This window comes from Sceloporus occidentalis, unplaced genomic scaffold (genome assembly GCF_023333645.1).
Source record: "Sceloporus occidentalis isolate IW3139 unplaced genomic scaffold, rSceOcc1.0.p SCAF_143, whole genome shotgun sequence".
NCBI lineage: Eukaryota > Metazoa > Chordata > Lepidosauria > Squamata > Phrynosomatidae > Sceloporus > Sceloporus occidentalis.
The window spans coordinates 2,176,495-2,195,240 of NW_028317123.1; the positions used below are offsets into that span (position 1 = coordinate 2,176,495).

At 40.9% G+C, this 18,746-nt stretch overlaps 2 protein-coding genes across 4 annotated transcripts; one reads left to right on the forward strand and one right to left on the reverse strand.

Moving 5' to 3' along the window:
* The first annotated feature begins 943 nt into the window (after positions 1-943).
* On the forward strand, positions 944-2,760 carry LOC149280968 (acyl-coenzyme A diphosphatase FITM2-like). The gene is made up of 2 exons (XM_089499926.1): positions 944-1,116; positions 2,148-2,760. Exons 1-2 carry the CDS (start codon positions 944-946, stop codon positions 2,758-2,760), a joined length of 786 nt encoding a protein of 261 aa, XP_089356052.1.
* Positions 2,761-7,541: 4,781 nt separating this feature from the next.
* LOC149280969 (ganglioside-induced differentiation-associated protein 1-like 1) lies at positions 7,542-17,812 on the reverse strand. 3 transcript variants are annotated; one of them, XM_089499943.1, is made up of 6 exons: positions 17,639-17,812; positions 13,469-13,661; positions 10,574-10,747; positions 10,113-10,207; positions 9,610-9,724; positions 7,542-7,885 (listed from the first exon to the last, which is right to left on the reverse strand). In XM_089499943.1, the coding sequence occupies exons 1-6, from the start codon at positions 17,810-17,812 to the stop codon at positions 7,542-7,544; spliced, it is 1,095 nt and encodes a 364-aa protein (XP_089356069.1). The 3 variants fall into 3 exon arrangements, with proteins under 3 accessions (XP_089356069.1, XP_089356070.1, XP_089356071.1); XM_089499944.1 differs by lacking the exon at positions 10,574-10,747; XM_089499945.1 differs by lacking the exons at positions 9,610-9,724; positions 10,113-10,207.
* Positions 17,813-18,746: the final 934 nt, after the last annotated feature.

The following is an 18,746-nucleotide window of genomic DNA, read 5'->3' on the forward strand; positions in this document are numbered from 1 at the left end:
GTGCAGGGGTGAGTGTGTGAATGCTGCAGGGGTGAGTGTGTGAATGGTGCAGGGGTGAGTGTGTGAATGGTGCAGGGGTGAGTGTGTGAATGCTGCAGGGGTGAGTGTGTGAATGGTGCAGGGGTGAGTGTGTGAATGGTGCAGGGGTGAGTGTGTGTATGGTGCAGGGTGTGTGTGTGTATGGTGCAGGGTGTGTGTGTATGGTGCAGGGTGTGTGTGTATGGTGCAGGGGTGAGTGTGTGTATGGTGCAGGGTGAGTGTGTGTATGGTGCAGGGTGAGTGTGTGTATGGTGCAGGGTGAGTGTGTGTATGGTGTTAAGAGTATGTTATGAGAGATTGTCTGGGTTTGGTAGTGCAGTGTAGTGTATAGTATAGGTGTGTGGGGGGGGCGGTTATGTTTCTGTGATTATAAAGACACATTGGGAAAGTTGCAGGAAAATTAATTTTATATGTTGGCTACTGTTTTCGTACCTCCCAACTGCCCCTGTTCAATTTGCATTCCAAATCCCTTTTTTCCTCCCTTGATGCCCTTCTTTTCTAGGAGCTCGGAATGTTTGCTGGGTATGAGGGGATCGCAGGGTTCTACGACCCTAAAAGCACCGATAATGTGTATAGAAACAGCAGGAAATATGTTTATACAATAATATTTGTAAATAAAATACATTATTTCACTCAGTTGCCTAAATAGCTCCCATTTGACATAAATTTGATACATTGATAAACCCCAACCCTTGCCACACCCTTCAAAACTAAGGCGCCTACATCACTTAACCACCCTTCTCAGTCATTTAACCAGCCATTGTATTAAACTGTAATTGTTTACTGTCAATAAAGGTACTTCAGTAAAAAAAAAGTCATTCTTATGCGTCCTTGACTGTGATTGGCGGAGCTTCTTGCGCGCTAGTGTCGCCTCGGATCACACGGTCGCTTCCGGGGTCGCAGCATGGAGCTGGTGGAGAGATGCGCTCTGCTGCTCAGGAGACGGTTTCTGAATGAGACCGTCCGCCGTCACTTCGCGGCGGTGCTGGCGTGTGTGCTAGTGGGCGGCTCGCTCGTGAAGGAGCTGTGGCCGCTACCGGACACTTACCTGAATAACAAGCGGAACGTCCTCAACGTGTGAGTGGGGGAGCCTTGGGTGAAGGCGGTCACCTTACTGCCGAGGCGTCAGCAGCTGTGCCCGTCACTCGGGCCGTCTCTCGGACACATAGCGCTCTCTCTGGTCTTCTTATTAATGACATCATTATTTGTGCTATAATCTTTATTTTTTTTTCACGTGTTTTTCTCCCTCTCCCTATAGTTCATTCTATGACATATTATACGGAATATAGTGTTTATTACAAATGTAAAAAGCTATTATAAGTGTGAAGTGGAGAATTCTAGATTTTAAATATTTTCCAAAACTTCAAAATAATTACATATAAGGGTAAATTTCTATAATTAATATTTTAATTATATTTATAGTATTTATTATGATGCATTATATATATATATATATATATGACTTCCTTAGATTACATATATATATATATAATGTAACAAGTGGTTAAGCAGGTCTGTCGCTATGCAGTTTATTAATGGTTGGCAACATAAGAATCAGATTCTTTAAATGTCCAAATACATCCCCGGGATAATGAAAGTCAATAAGATACTTACTTACACAACCATTCAAACATTTGGGGGTCATTCAGTAGTTTTCATGGAAAACTAAGATATTTCTGGTTGTAACATAATTTCAAAAGGGTTTCTAACGATTAATTAGCCTTTTAAACTTGGATCAGAGAACGCAACGTGCCATTGGGACACAGGAGTGATGGGAGTGATAAAGGGCCGTTGGAACACAGGAGTGATGGGAGTGATAAAGGGCCTCTGTACGCCTATGAAGAGATTCCATTTAAAACCAGCTGTTTCCAGCTACAATAGTCATTTACAACATTAACCCCGTCTGCGCTGAATTTCATGTTTCATTTTAATGGAGTGCTTTTCTTTCAAAAACAAGGACATTTCTAAGTGACCTCAAACTTTTGAACAGTAGTTTATATAAAGAAACAAACTTATTTTGAAATGTATGCTCCTGGCCCAACAAATTATTGAAATGTCCGATCCTTTGTTTTCTTGCAATAACGCACCTTGTTTCTCTTCCTTTTCAGGTATTTTGTGAAACTTTCTTGGGGTTGGACGTTCTGCCTTCTTCTGCCTTTTATCGCGCTGACAAACTACGTGCTGTCCCAAAGCTTAAGATTAGTGCTACGTCGGTTGAGCTCCTTGCTGGTGGGGACGGTTGTCTGGTACCTCTGCACAAGCTTTTTCCTATACGTCGAACACATCACCGGAAGCTGCTATGACTCGGAAGCCCTGTCGGAGCTCAAAAGTCAGCACTCCAACAGAAGCGACTGTAAACTAAACGGCGGGTACTGGCATGGCTTTGACATATCCGGCCACTGCTTTTTACTGCCTTATTGTGTGTTAATGATTTTGGAAGAAACCTCCGTTATCCACGACGACCGCCTGGAACGACACTGGCAGAAAACGGCTATAAACGTTTTGTTTGTGGCATTGGGGTCTCTGACCATAATCTGGGTTTGGATGTTTTTCTGCACCGCCATCTATTTCCACGATATCTGGCAGAAGTTACTCGGAACTGCCTTTGGTATAATGGGGTGGCTCGTGACCTACAGGTGGTGGTACCTGCAGCCTTTGTCTCCTGGGCTACCCCCGAGAAGAACATCTTACAAAGCAAAGCCGTGGGGCTACCACAACTAACTTTTAATACCTCACTACACTTTAAGTTCAACATTTAAATTATTTTTGTAATTTTATTTTGGGGGGAAATTACCATATTTGAACAAATGCCGGTTGTATCAATTTTTAAACCGTTGCCAATAGCAGTGTCTTAAACCGGCTTTACATTCATCATAAGAACATAAAGCAGTGAATGCTTTGTCATCGTTTTATAAGCTGTTATGTAGATGATTATATTCTGTGTCGGGAATATATAATGCTAGAGGTATTGATGACACGAAGGGAACCTGGCTCCCCTCTGCTGGTTACTATATCTAATTTTATTACAGTGTATACAGTGAGAATATTTGTGGAAATGAGACCAGGGACATGGTGAGTAATAGGTTGGCACCATACGAAGCTCTGTGTTACGGATAGGAACCAGTCCCTCTAAATGTCCGTTTTTATCAATAATTCTTTCCGAGGCTATTTTAGTAATTTACCTTTAATGAACTGACCTTGCCGCAGGCACCGATTCCCAGCGAATCAATCTGCAATATTAATTGTCCCGTCTCTCGTGAGTAATATTTTGCGTAATATTTTCGAGGGGATGACACGAAGGCGGGAGAAGAAATCGATTTTTACGTTTCTTCTGCGAATTCACAAGTTTGTTGAGACGTTTGGAGCGTGAGGAGCCGCAGCCGTTCCTTTAGCGTTGATGATGAATGGAACTTGGGAGAGTTAAGCTGGGCTAATGCTTTGGCGCGCAGTCGCTGTGGGGCTGAGGGATGGGAAAGCCTGTTTAACAGAGTCCTAAAGAGACTCGCAAACGTGACAAAAAGCCGCAGCTCGTAAGAGGCTAAAGCCTAGCAAATGTATATATGCCCTACCCGTTCAAACGTTTGGGGTCACTTAGGAATGTCCTTATTTTTGAAAGAACCGTCCATTTAAAATAACATGAAATGGACCAGCAATCCAGCGCAGACGGGGTTAATGTTGGAAATGACTATTGTAGCTGTAAACGGCTGATTTTTAATGGAATCTCTTAATAGCCCTACAGAGGCCCTTTATCACTCCCATCACTTAGTTTAAAAGGCTAATTGATGATACAGCCAGAAATTTCCTCGTTTTCCAAAACGGCTCAGTGACCCCAAACTTTTGAACGGTAGTGTAGCTAGAAAAAAAGCTAGTTACGCACACTTACTTTGTCTTGCTTCGTGCTGGTGGAGAAAGTATCAAGGACCTCACTGGCATGGACGCCCAATATGCGCTGCAGATGCAATTTTTATTGCAATGGCTGCTTTAAATATGGTGCGGTATTTCTGTATCGAAATGCAGTAGAGTTTGTTGATACAGTCACAGTGAACCAAAAAGTGACTTTTAAGCATACGTATATATATATATATGTGTATGTATATTATATGTGTATTTATATATATATATTGTGGAGCTTGCTGTGAAATCTAGCAATAGAGCCTGATATATAATATGTGGAACAAGAAGAGAGAGACATGGAACAGGGCTGCACACAGGTCAGCAACTTATGGATTCTTGCCTGAAAACAAATATTTTATGGAATTTTATTTGAGATGCTCGTTCCAAAACCCCTGACCTGTTTGGGGTCCTCGAGTACCGGGGTTGTGCTCCGCTGTCAGGTCTGTGTTTTCCGGCAACACCGTCCTTTGCCTACTGTAAAGGTTACCTTTCGCGCATATTAAAAGTTACGCTTAAAGCTTTTGGAGGCTGCTATATAATAAAATAGAGCTTTTATCACTAATGCTGACGGTACTATAACGCAGGCGTCTGTTAGTTTGGTGATGCGTATAAAATACACTCTATTAACCTGGATTTAAGCTAATATAAGCAATATATTTTTTATTGTGTTAGTAACGCCATTGAGACCCTATACCTCTAACGTAGGTTGTGTATCACGATTACAGTATTGACGTGTTTTATTAATAACATCGCCGTTCATTGTAACACTAAATGCTTGTTGCCATTTTGAAGAAAAAACCCAAAACTATTGGTTGCGTTTACTAAACTGTGCGTTTAAAGGAAAATTGAACATCGCAGCTCCCTGATCTCCCTGTATAATCTATTGTTAAGTGAGATGACGTTAAGAAATCTCCCCACATTAATTATACATTGTACAGGGCCAGCTTAGTCTGCCGCCTAGTGCCGAATAAAGTCTGGGGGTTTAAATATTCGACCCTGCGTCTAGTAAATAAAGCCGTTTGTGCGGTTTGACTGTATTGCGCACTATTCTTTTAATTAATTCATTTTTAGATTTGTTAAATTTAAATCTATTGTTTTTATGTTAGTTGTTTTCTTGTATTTCATATCCAGAAAAAAATAACAAACAAATAAAGAGAGTTGGAAATACATAGACTTGGTTCTGTAATAATTTTGATAAATTAATAATTCTCTAAATGCAGATGCTTCAAATTACTACTTCTGGTAAGTAACTTTTTTAATTTTTATTTTACACTTTTTTTATTTTTCTTGCTATGGGATATAAACATAGCTCCTTGTGTCTTAACCACTTCAATCCCCTATAGATGTACCGGGACGTCCAAAAAACGCCCACAAAGAAACCCCTATGGACATCCCGGTACGTCCAGCCCTGCCGCTGCACGGGAGACCAGGCTTCGCCGGCTTTCTGCTGCCCGATCTCCCGTAACAGCTTCCGGCATGAAAGCCAGTAAGCTGTTACGGTTGAAAGTGCGCGATCGCGCAGTTGCAAACGCGCGATCGGGCATTCCCCTTCCGGGTTACGTCACTGCTGACGTAACCCGGAAGGTCATCGGAGGACAGGATATCCCCAGCGGGGATGAGGCACAGAGACGCTGCGATCTCTATGCAGGTCTGTGAGGACCTGCATAGAGATCACAGTGTGATCGGTGCAGGGGGTTCGCGGGGAGGGGAGTGAGAAACCATCTCTCTCACTCCCCCTCCCGTCCTGAAAGAGAAAAGCAGAAAAAAAAAGTTAATTCATTTAAAAAATAATATTAAATAAATCATTAAAATAATAATATATATAATACAAAAAAAAATTATAATGTGAGCTGTGATGTCGTCGTGACATCACTGGCATGTTCAGGAGGTCCCTAGGAGGACCTCTAACCATTTCTGTGTAAAAATAATATATAAAAAATAAAAAAAAAATGTAAAAAAATTCAAATAAAAAAAAATATATATATAAAAAAAATAATAAAAAAATTATTAAAAAACCTTACTTCCCATTGCCCTAGCATAACATCTAGCCAGTATAACCCTTCTGCCCCCGTTCACAACCCCCAAACCCGTTAAGCCATAGGCATAAAAATTATACAAAATTGTACACCTTATAGTATGCTCCCTGGTGCTGGGAAAGTCTGGAAAATCTATATAAATTAGGTATTTCTGAAATCAGGACAGCGGAATTAATAAACTTGGAGGGGATTTTCCATCACTTTACCTAAATTTGTGAGGATTCATTGGGAAAATGTAAAAAAAAATGTTTAATTTTCTAATCTTCGCTAGTTTTTACTAAATTTCTCATTCTAAATTTTCAGCTAATCTTCCAACTATGGTATCAAACGAAAGCTCTATCTCTCCTTGAAAAAACAATATATAGTTTATATGGGTACACGATTCACAGGAAAAGAGAATTAATTAAAAAAAAAAAAATAATCGCTAAACCGACATACCCCAAAAATGGCAAAATTGCTCTGGGCTTTGAGGTACCAAAAACCCCTGGGATTGAAGGGGTTAAGACTGAGCTCATCATTTGACCGTAGATGCCAAGCAGCTCGTGCTGTCTTGCCTAGACCTGCCCCTTGGCCCAAGAAATAAAAGGTAACGTCTCATAAGGTTTTTGGGACCTCGGAGGGTTTTTCCATCAACTTTGATGAAAAACTCCATTAATTTACAATTTTTTTTTCACACGCAAAAGATAAAGTAAACCTCTAAGCTTTTTTTTTCCCAACAAAATTTTATTGAAGATCCGCAAGGCTTTCTAGTTTCGTTTCTTAGAGTTTCTTTTGCTCTTTCCGACATACAAAAGGCACAAGAAAGTGTTGGACCCTGTGACTGTTTATGAGAATGTACACAAACGATTCGACACATCGTCGACACTCCTACGTTACCCGGGAGAATCCCTGAACTCCGTTCCTTTACACAAATACAGAATGCAGGGGGGGGGGGCGTCGGGGCGCCCGTGAACGGTGATACAAGCCACTGGACAGATGGTCAAAATCTTTGACAATAACAGGAGCTGTTTCGAAGGCATCAAAAAAGGTTAAAAAAAAGTTTCGTACATTCTAAAAACAGCTCAAGTAAAAAATAAATTCAATGATATTTTTTTTTTTTTGTAACAAAAAAACCCAACAAATTTCAAAAACACTAGTCTATGCAGTACTGTGTAATTTCCATTATTTACGGCTTTTACATAAAATATTATCTGTGCTTTTTTATTTTATTTAACTCAAAATAAATTGTGGGGATGGGGGTAATTTTTGTATTATGTTTATGGTTTTTTGGGGTTTTTTTTCTTTACTGATTCAGATTCGAAATTAAAATTCCCGGCAAATATTTAAACACCTCTTTCAATGCAGTAGTTTTATTTACGTAGCATTACTGCAATGTTTTTTTTTCACCTACAAAAGGCTTAGTTTTTATTATTTTTGTTGTAATATACGTTCTAATTTTCTAAGGTGGAATGTTTATAATACCAGCAAAGATAATTTTTATCATGTGTTTTTTTTTTTTCTTCTGATTTATACAACTAGGTTTTATATTATCACATAGCACAGACACATCAAACTAATTTAATTAAACGGTCATTAGATATATTTTTTCTTGAGGTACCAGTAAGCAAAATATCCCATTCCTCCCAATGATCCCATGAGAAAAGACGCCCCAAAAAAAGATGGCGGCTTTCGTTTGACGAGTCGGAATGCGTTGGGTAAAACAGCCGAGAGGAGCGTAGTATGGATATCTCCCAGCACTTTTCGGAATGCGTATCTCTTCTGTATTCTCTCGAAGAAGGACTGTATGTTGGGTCTGTTTCCATCTTCCCAGTATTTTTTGGAAAGTCCGAGAAACTTAAGCCGATGCAGAGTGGCGCCCAGCAGAATGTCGGCTAAGGTGAAGACGTGTCCGCAGAGCCAGAGCTCACATTTTTTACCTGGGTGGGCAGGAAAAATATATCTGTTAGATATTTTCACTGGTGAGACAATTTAATTTGTGTATTTGTTGCACGTAACGAGTATAATTCAGGTATGTGTTTAGGGAGCATAAAGCCGCTAAAAGAAACACCGATTTCCCGTCCTCCCCTTTTTGGGGGTTTCCTTTGTTTCCATATCGTCGATATTACAGGCCACACAAAAAGTCTATTCCTTTTGTATTTAATTAACCATCTTTTGGTTTTGCTTCATTAAAGCCCCGTGAGAGTCCCTCCTTTGCCGGGTTTTATTCGTATGAGCTGGATCCTTTCTATGCTTCTTTATGGGTTTTCCTTTGGGCATAAAAAGGAAATTTCCCAGGCTAGGCTACCTGAAGTTGTACCTCTTTTGGGGGGGAGTGGCTTTGTAAAGGGGCAGGGCTAGCTCCAGATGGCATTCACTGGGTGGGGAGTAGGCAGGAAGTGGGTGGGGAGTGAGCGTGGTCAGGTGCCAAAGGTATGCCTTTAGGGAATGAATCGGATAACATGCATTGAGTGCGTTGTCTGCCGAGCGTGTATCTAGAGTCGGTTAGGATTTCTGGTTGCCTGACCCTGTCCCAATATTTATGGACAGGATAGACCAGGGGTGTCCAACCTGCGGCCCTTCAGCTGCTGCAGGACTACATCTCCCATCCTCCTCAACCAGCCCCTTAGCTGAAAGAGCATTATGGGAGATGTAGTCCTGCAGCAGCTTTAGGGCCACAGGTTGGACGCCCCTGGGATAGACAGCCAGCTCCTCACTCCCATCCGATTAACTTGAATGTTTACTCAAATAAGTTAAATGTTTATAACATCTCTGGTTTTGTTGATTGCTGGATAACCCCTATGAAAATCTAGCGCTAGGAGGTTCCTTGGGAGACTCGGCAAAGGTCAGATAAATTATTCATATTTCCTGATAGCTTTGGAGCACATTGAGGATGGTGATAATCTGGGATAAAAGCAAAAGGCCGGGAAGCCAGCATTTCTTTATACATGAACCGATATGGCTGTTCAATAATACATGTCGAGTGATGGCTTCAAGGGCCGTGGAACTCATAGTAGGATTAGTTTTTATTATGTTAATTGTAGTATAATTGACTTCTTAGTTTCAAATTCTATCCCGTTTTTAATTACATTTTGGAATCTCGGTCTTTCAGAGAGGCCATGGTTTGGTCATCATGAGAGCTTTGGTCCAGGAAAGACCCCCCAGCCTCTGGTTACTATGGAATGTAAAAAGACATTTCAAGAAATATTGCATCACCATCAGATACAAGGGAGATGGGAGTTCCGTTATGACCAACAACCTGCCCAATAGACCTCTATAGTTCCATCAAATAGGGTAACAGAGCACAACCAGAAACAGCTTCTGGCAATGCAACCAACTGCCGGAGAAACATACCCCTTCATTGCCATCAAGTGCTTTAGAGCTATGTTACTTTCACCTGCGAGAGAGGCTGATCTCTGCATTACATCAATTGCTACAGAGAGTTCTATGTAAGCATCAACTGCCAGAGGGAAAAAGCTCATTTTTACCATCAAATGTCAAAGCAGCAGGACCACCGACCATGACAGAGACAGATAATTAAAACCCTTTTGCATCAATTCCTTTTTGTTCTTTCTAGATCACTACTGTGCGGACTACAGTGGCCATAACGTTTCACCAGAAACTGACATTTACCGTACACAATATACCCTCAATTCGATCTTACCTTCATATTCTATTTTCCTCTTTTCTAGCTCCGCCTCGATCTGGTCTAAGACCATGGCTAGCTCGATTAGAATTTTCTTTAAGTAGTTGACATTATCATGTTCCAAGATTTTATCCTTTAAAAAAAAAAAAAAGAGAGAGAGAGATAAAGATCTAAGCAGCTTATTCTTACTTACTTACTTACGATTGTGAGCCTGTAGCTGAACATACATTTCACGAGAAGATGGACCATCTATGAAGGTCCGGTAGGCAAAGAAGTGACTCTTAAGTGTCTCTTGCTATTCCCAATAAGCGATGGAGCCGGTGAATGGCGTCGCCCCCCAGCTCCCCTCCAAACTATTTCTCATAACTTTAATTCTGCAAACCTTTGACCATTTTAGAAGCCCTTCGCTGGCCTGAATTAAATGCACTGAACTATACAAGGTATATTAATCAAGTTTGGCTAAGCTGGAAGACTTGTTTGGTCAACAGATAAAAATCAATATGGCGCCATCGGCATCTTACCATGAGCTTCTTCTGCTTGGAAAGGTATGGTTCTGTTAGCTGAGGTTCGTCCTGATCAAACTTCAGGAATTCTGTTGATCCGTTTTCCAAATGTCCTGAGGATTAATTGGCAAAGGAGTGAACCTTGTCCTTTTTCAACTTAAAGTGAACTTTTCACAGAAAAAGAATATGCATCCTACAGATATTATGGCTTTGTGGCACATGTTAGAGGATGGGGATTTACGTGGTCGTATCGCAGGAAAGGACAAAGTCGAGTTACTGACTTTTAGAGTATCTGTGGGATGCAAACTTATTTCTTTATCCCTTTAGGGGCCTATGTTAACTACTTAATGACTGACCCAAGTGTTTACAGCTAGAACTTTGATGGACCTGCTATTGATACCTGGCAAAAGGACTTTACATGGCCGTCTTTTCCCACTTGTTGACTTAGCAAAATGTAGCCAGATAACGTGGCCACTTACGGCGGATCTCAGCGGTGGCGTACTTTGGGATCATAGAATCTGTTGTAAGTTCTGGGTGTAGAATACATCCGTGAGTGTAGGCATCCATCGGTAGATTCTCCAAGATGTCTCTATATTGTAGAACTCTTGTGTGGAGAAGGCTTCCGGCTTCAGGTATCAGCTGTGGAATAAGTTCTGGAGGTAAAATAATAATAAAACAAAAACATAATTATCAAACGGGTCCACAAAATGTTAAAAGGTTGAAGGAGAAATGTCAGGGAAGGCTGGTTGAGGGGCTCTTCTTCTAAACCAGTACGTCTCATGTTTGTTCATGCTACTGTTAATTTGCATATTGTTAATTTAGGGTTCTAATAGAGCTACAGAAATAAATATAAATAAAATATATTAATAATCTGTACAACAACCAGTTTGTCCTAAAAAAAACAGGGTGAGACTGGACCAAGATGTAGTCAAGTACTTTGGCTTTCCACGCGGTTGGATTTGGTGACTGCCATTGTATATATCAAAGTTCTGTTCTTTGCCTATTAAATAGGTTGGAGCATAGGGTGCTCCATAGGGTGCTCCTTTTTGCTGTGCGTGTATTTGTTGGCGGCTAAAAGACTCATCCCTTTGGCCGAGCTTGTGCGCTGGCTGGAAAGCTGACGATCTGTAGAGGTACGTTGGTTAGGAGAAGGAGCTGAAGTCAATACATTGATGGGAGTCCCTGAACCACTAATGGATGCCAACCTGACAGTATCTCCTGGTGCATAAACCAACAGCATTGCTACAAATGTAGCAGATTTTAATACTTTCATTAAAAGCCAAGAAAATTTACTGGAAATAGGATATTAATATTTGTTTAAGTTCAAACATTGCTTATCAGATCTTTTTTGTTCATGGCAACGAAGCCGGCTGCTCCATTACCCTAAGAAGGTCAGAAATAAAATGTCAACGTTTGCTGCGGTTATAGTGAGATCAGTCTGTGAGCGATATAAAAGAAGGATATGACTGTTGTAACTGGTGCCATCACACTACAAGTGGGTGGCAGAAACGCACCTCCTCATTGGATGAGTAAACCAACATATTGCATCTCCCACCCGCATTCTTAATCAAGTACGGTAAGTTGGCAAAAATAATACACCAAAAAAATAAATTAATTACATTTAATAATGTGTAGGATGACATAAATTAACATTTCAGGCAATTTTATACGGGGTATTCTCTGGCGGGGGATAAAATACATTCTGCAATCTAAAGAGGATCTTGACAACCTTTAAGTCAATTTGTTGGTATATGAAGACTATATAGACATAGGCATTATTTTTTATAATTTCCGTGTCCTATGCTTGAAGTATCAAGTGCAACGTTCCCCTGCGGATATGATTATCCCTCCGACTCTTAGGTTGAAGATATAAGATGCCGGGGAAGATCATGTGATGCTCCAAAATGATCCCAATACCTTCCATCCCTGGTATCTATGTCCAGTCAACAACAACCCAATATGGCGGCACCCTCCTTCTGCCCAAAACTTTTGTTTCTTGAGTAAATATAAAGTAAGAAGCTTTAGTAATCACTACCTTGATGTTTTATTTTGAGATATTTTAACTACAGCCTCACTGTTGCAACCTTGGCAAGTCATCGGGCACATTCGGAAGCCAAGTCAACATCCACAAATAACTTCAATAAACAACAAAGGTAATCATTACGAAACGGATCCGCGGTAATCGAGCAGATAAGCGTATAATTAGTGGAAGGCAATTTCTCTTTTTTCATTGTAAGAGTCTAGGAATTTAGAGCTGAACTTACTGAGACATTTAGTTTTAAGTAATGACCGGAGTTGCAACGTAATGGGTGAAGACAGGCCCTAGATAGAGGAAAACTTATTATAAGTGAGGATGGAGTCTTAAATGAGGAACACTCGATATCCATGCGCCTTGAATACTCAGATGTATCTCCAATGAGTAGCAGAATCTTGACCAAACCATGGTTGCCCTGACCCTATGAATTTAGTTCTCAATAAGAATAAGGATATTGTTTGCTATTGGGGGGAAGTTTTAAAAATAGCAAAAGGCAGGGCTGGCGGTGAACTAGCTGGAACAAGAGACAAGTAAAGGAGGTCCAACCAAAACAAGGACCAAGCTTGAAGGAAAAGGCTACTTGGAACCATACAAAGCCAAGATTTGGTGGCTCAAATGAGGCTATATAATGGAAAGTAAACCTAAGAAACCCAAGAAACCAACACTTGGCTCTTCAGTGGCCAAACACATATAGCCGGGGGGGATTTAAAGCTTTAGTCCACCAGCTGCCAGAGGGCTACAGTTGACTGGGCCTGGTCAACAATGTCAACTATAAAACTAATCATATTTTTTATGTGTTTTATTTGTAAGTAAAGCAGATATTCCCAGTGCAATTTAAAGATGTTTATATCCTACGGCGTTCATTTACAAGCACCAAACAGCCAGTGAAGCCTAAAGGAGGCTATAATTTAGGTTTCTACCGGTCCAAACTGCTGGTAGCTCCCAGCTGGCATCACGGAAGAAAAAAGGAAATAAGATTCTTACAAAAGAACCATTTTCAAAGAAACACAACAGAAAATCAAAAGGTTCATCAAACAGATGCTTTCACCCAGCTGTGTCTCGAAGAGGTATCTGAAATGAGATTGGCTAACATGAACGTTCTATTCGGCATTAACAATGTAAATTATGAGACAAGCCTCTTTTTCTCTAATTTTGTAGGGTCACGGGGGGGCAGAGCAAGTTTGCACCCCTGGGACCCATTGTTTTCTGTAATTTGAGGATACTTCTATCCAATCTCCTTTACTGACCATGTTGGAGACACAACATCATACTCAAGGTTTTAAGCCAAACCCTCAATCACATCACAGAGATCAACGTTCTGAGTTATCGGTCGCTTTACCTCCAACAAAATTGTTTTCGATGTAGTCAATAATCTGGTTATAATCGCTGATGATGTTGTCGCAATGAATAACGACTGGCACTTCTTCTCCGAGGTTGAGACGCATAAACCAAGGCTCTTTGTGTTCTGTGAGGGGCAGGCTGACGTCTCGCTCGTCACACGGCAGTCCCTTCTCGGCAATCACCAGCCGTATCTATGTACAAAGGACACAAGGCACAAAGTATGTTACTGGACTACCAGGCTGTTGACCAGTGTGAAGGACTCCTGATATCATGATTACATGACCTATGGGACAAGGAACCGATGAAGGAGCGGCAAATGATGCATCTCTTGGGGTATTGTTTGATCTTCACATGCTTCTCATTTTGAGATGGAACCCAATGCAACCAATGTTTTATTGAGTAAACTCAGAATGCCCCCTCGGGTACATAGTATAGGACCCCTGTCTGGCCCTTAAATGCCCTTCCATCGTAGCTCAGAGAGGATGCCAGTTGCCCCGTCAATGAAATAATATTACAGCTGTGTAAATGTATTGATAGCCAAGTTTGCGCATTTATTCTTCAGTCTTCTCCCCTTTTTTGGATACAGTTTCTGATTACAGAAGGGCATTACTAAGAAACGATAGAACCACTTGTTTATTTGCGTCCTCCCTGGATAATGTATAACTCATGCCAAGGTCTACGATGGTATCACTAATAACCATGACGTAGCAAGTTTATATTCCTTTTGTCAGTTCAAATGAGTAACACAACGGCCAGATGGACAATGTTACCTCGGGGCTATAAATAAACCCTTCTGTTATTGGTAAATTGGGTTATTTGGTTTTTAGGCATTGATGGGTCTTAACCCTTTCAGTGCACGGGTTCCGTGCAGCAGAATCTCCCATAATGGCTTAGAGGGACAGTAAGACAATTTTAACAAGGTGTTCCACTTTAAGGGGCAACCATTACCATCTCAGCTTATTCCTCATCGCTTAGATCAGGGGTGTCCAACCTGTGGCCCTCCAGCTGCTGCAGGACTACATCGCCCATACTTCTCTGCCTTAGCTGAACGAGCATTATGGCAGATGTAGTCCTGCAGCAGCTGGAGGGCCGCAGGTTGGACACCCCTGGCTTCGGTAGTCTAGTTATGTGTGTCTTTTGTTTGTAGCATGGTGCACTTGCATTTCTTGTATGTGGTTTAACATAAAGGGACCTGTTTGTCAAAAGGTGACAGCATTGGCACATCAATTCATTGATTGTCCTGGGGTTATCTCTCCATCGTCTTTCCACTTACAAGGGTGAGAAAACTTAATGGGGGGGAATAATGACAGGGATCCTGGAATAAAAGGAAAAAGTGCCTATGTACGTTAATGTATCTTTTGGAAGCAACCCAAGGAAGCACTAGAAACCTTCCTTGTATATCTGCTTCTTGGCTACGAGTTCTATCATATGCTAATTACCCATTATAAATCTCAGCATACCTACTAGCACCTATTTAAGCACTTTGCCTCTTTAAGGGTTTTTTTAATAAAAAACTTTGCTGGTAATCACGTGTATAATATATCGTCTGCATCAGTTCTTAAATAAACCACCCCTACTTTCGGAAAATTGGGGAACCGCTGAGTATAGCACCTCTCTGCCACCGCCGGTCGCAGGAGCGCTCTAACACAGTTGTTCCAGCCGATACGTATTTCCTGACGAGATTCCCTTAGCGCTTTCTCTAATGTTCTTCCGTGTTAGTTAATAGATTTATCTCATGGGGCTAGAAACCATCTAGCCTGGGGTCCAAGCCAAACTAGATGAATGATCTCGCAGCTCACCCCTCAACAAGAGATGAAGCGAAATGGATAAAGACTTTACAAGACGGATCGCTGCCCGTTCACATGAACTTTAGTTTGATGAACCCTTCCATCTACCCTCTTTAGACACATAGCTCTGTGTTATCAAATGCCCCGTGTTCCAGACCCCACAGACTGGCCACAATAATGACCCAATATCAGGCTGGCAGCAATATTTGGATGGACACCAAAAATGGTCAGGCATGGATCATTCCATTAGTGTTCCAAGAGGGGTGCGCAAAATCACAGCCTGTTTGTATTTAAAGGGTCTGATGTGCTGGCTAGATTAACAGCGTTCTGGAATACACGCGGTTAAATGTGGCATTTATTGATCCCGCTAAAGAAAAAAGATTTAAGCGCGCAGCTTTTAGGATACATTCAATAAAGATCAAGTAACTCTCCTGAAATACAAAATACGCATCTGTGAAACTGAAGGCCGACGATACTGTAGTTAAGAGGTCTTTTAATTTAGTCGTTTAATTGATTTTCTGCAGGGAATTGTGCAAGGCTTAACCCTTTCATGTACAAAAAGTATGATAGTTACACTTCCATATTATTAGCATTAATAGAATACCCGGGAACTTCCCATGGGAGGTTAGCGGGAGCTCTCCCTCTATTGGGGGAGTGGCTTTTGGTGTGGGGGTGGGACTAGCTCCAGACAGACTTTAGTGGGTGGGGTAGTGGGTGTGACCCAACAGCTCCTCTTCCTAAAAAGGGACCCAGAAACCAAGGAAAGTTGGACTTCACCCGGAGACTCCAAGTCAAACCAGGACAGTTCGCAGGTATCGTTAGCAGCCGCTACATGTCAAAGCTTTGACTTAATGGGATGAGACCTTGAATAATAGTCTACTCTCCAAAATTGTACCTTTATTGTTTAATGTAGTCTGTTTCTTTTACTAAATGCAAATCGGCACAGGCATTGCTTAGCTATCCAAATTAGAAAATTCAAGTATTTTAGTCCCCCCCACCTGCATGTACTGAAACCACAAAGCATGTAACCATCAGGCACGCACTCCAATTAAAGTCACCGAAGCAGCAGCCAATCACACGCTTGATAGCAAAACATCAGGCGTTCAGATAGTGCTCCTCCCATTGGCTTGAGTGGGAGTTCTGCGGAGCATGTGTACTGAGCATACTGCGGTATGCCCTCTGCTTGCAGTAGAGGCGGCTGGGGGAGGAGTTAAGGGAAAAAAAAACTTCAGTAACTAAAGAATGCCTGCACTGATTTGCATTCAAGAAAACGCACCGGACTCCACTTAAAATACAGTCAACATTAAAAAAAACAACGACCGGAGGGTTGAGTTCAAACTCTGGATGTGACCGAAAAAATACTAAATGCAACATTGTTTATGTCAGTTAAGTTTTCCAAACCGATATGCACTCTGTCTATCCGTGTGTTCAAAACCTACCTGTATAACCTGCCAGAAAAGCCCACATGGGTTAAACTACTTACAATTATGTTGCAAAATGAACACAATGTTCACGTTTAAGGTCTTTTTCCTGCAATAAAGGGGTTAAAAAACAGATATGGGGTTTGCTATAACCCTGAATCTTTATTTTGAAATCTGACAAATCGAGGGTCCTCTATAAAACATTGGGGAATTAAAGTGAATAAGGTCAATAATTAGCTGTAGGGAGCATATAAACTCCAACAACCGTCAGCCCTGCTAAAACAAGTTGACGGGATTTAATAAATAATGACATTTTCGGTCAATAGGAACTGATGGGGTCAAAGGAAGGGTCAACGGTTTTTCCAATCCTGCCTGGACAATGTTGCTATAATTAACCTTTTAAAGGCTGTGCAACCCGTTCTGCAACTGCCGCACAAAGGGTTAAACAGTGAAAGACACCAATATTTCATTTTTTATACCAAAATTCATATTTTTAAGCAGAAGAGAATAACCACATAGGTGATACAGATCTATAGAAGCAAACCAGAGAAGAAAAATAAGAAAGCTCGTTGATTGGCGACCCTTGGCAACGTATAGCGACGGAATGCAACGTAGCAAGTGTAAGCATAATGTACTGGCCTCCTATATATATATATATATATATATATATATATATATATATATATATATATATATATATATATGCCCTTGGTAAGTGTTAACACCCGTGACCTTGGCTTAGAAATTATTTTATTCTGCAGCCAGACGACCAGAAACAGTCGCAGTGGTTTTGGAGGAACCTGCCTGTCTCGTACAACACAACAGGCTCCTTTTCCCCAAACAATAAATCCCCGTATGGATCTGGTGCGGGCGCGCACGCTGCACATCAGCCTCTCCGAGGCTCTGCGAGGCTTGCAGTAGACATGACAAGCTGATCCGAGCATCTCTAAGGGACCTTACCTTCTGAGAGCTGAAGGACTGCGTCCAGTGGTACAGGACGAGCCGGTCCTTGGCTTTGGGGTCGGACGGCTCGGGGATTTCGTCTCCCTCTTTGGGTTTCCCCGCATCGTTCTCGATAGCTGAAATCGGCCACCAGCTGCAGTTGGTGGGAGTAACATGGTTTGGAGTCGCCATGACAGCCTGAGAAAGAAGAAAGAGATGAGGGTTGGGACCAGCTGTGTAGCAGAAGATCACGTGGGTCCGGACACTACCATTTACACAGACCCTAAACCTCATCCCTCGTCGTCTAATTACACAGACCCGGCATAAACGAGGATCCTCGGGAAACGCAACGCTGTTTCATTTACCTATTCTACACGACACATAATAACAGCTGATTTTTTTTTTTTTCATGCTACATTTATTTTTAGACTCAAATCTTTGCACGCAAATAAATTCAAGGACGTCTAGTGTTTTTTGGGGTTTTTTTTTCCACGTAACTGTTTACAGTTATTTGACCTTTAGCAGATAAGGGAATTTGGACCATAATGACCAAAATTAGGGTTAATATACACAAATTTTAAAATGAAGGACAAAAGGGGTTAATCAAAATATTTGGAATATTTGGTTTCTGTGATGTAAAAAAAAACAAAACCCAAATAATTTGTTAATAAAAATATTGTCAATAAAATAATATTAGTAATAAAATAATAATAATAATGTTCTATTAAGTAACACTACATAAATATGATAGGAAGATGACTTAAAGGATAATATTTTCTTTGTATAATAATAATGATAAATAATAATAATAATGTTCTATTATTTTTATTATTATTTTATTGTTTTATATAGCGCCGTCAAATTCCATAGCGCTGTACAATGGGTAGGCAGGACATAACAAGTAGCATGTAATATAACAAATTGACAGAAGGTGAGGAGGGCCCTGCTCAAACGAGTTTACAGTCTAGAGGGATTAAAGCAACACTTTGTAAATATGATTTTAATCTGATTTAAGGGAGAATATTTTATTTGTGAAAAAATGATATTTTATTTACTGAGTAATTTGGAGTTACGAGTATCAAAGAGGATTTTACAAAATGAGGTCGGTAGATAAGTGGAACGGCCT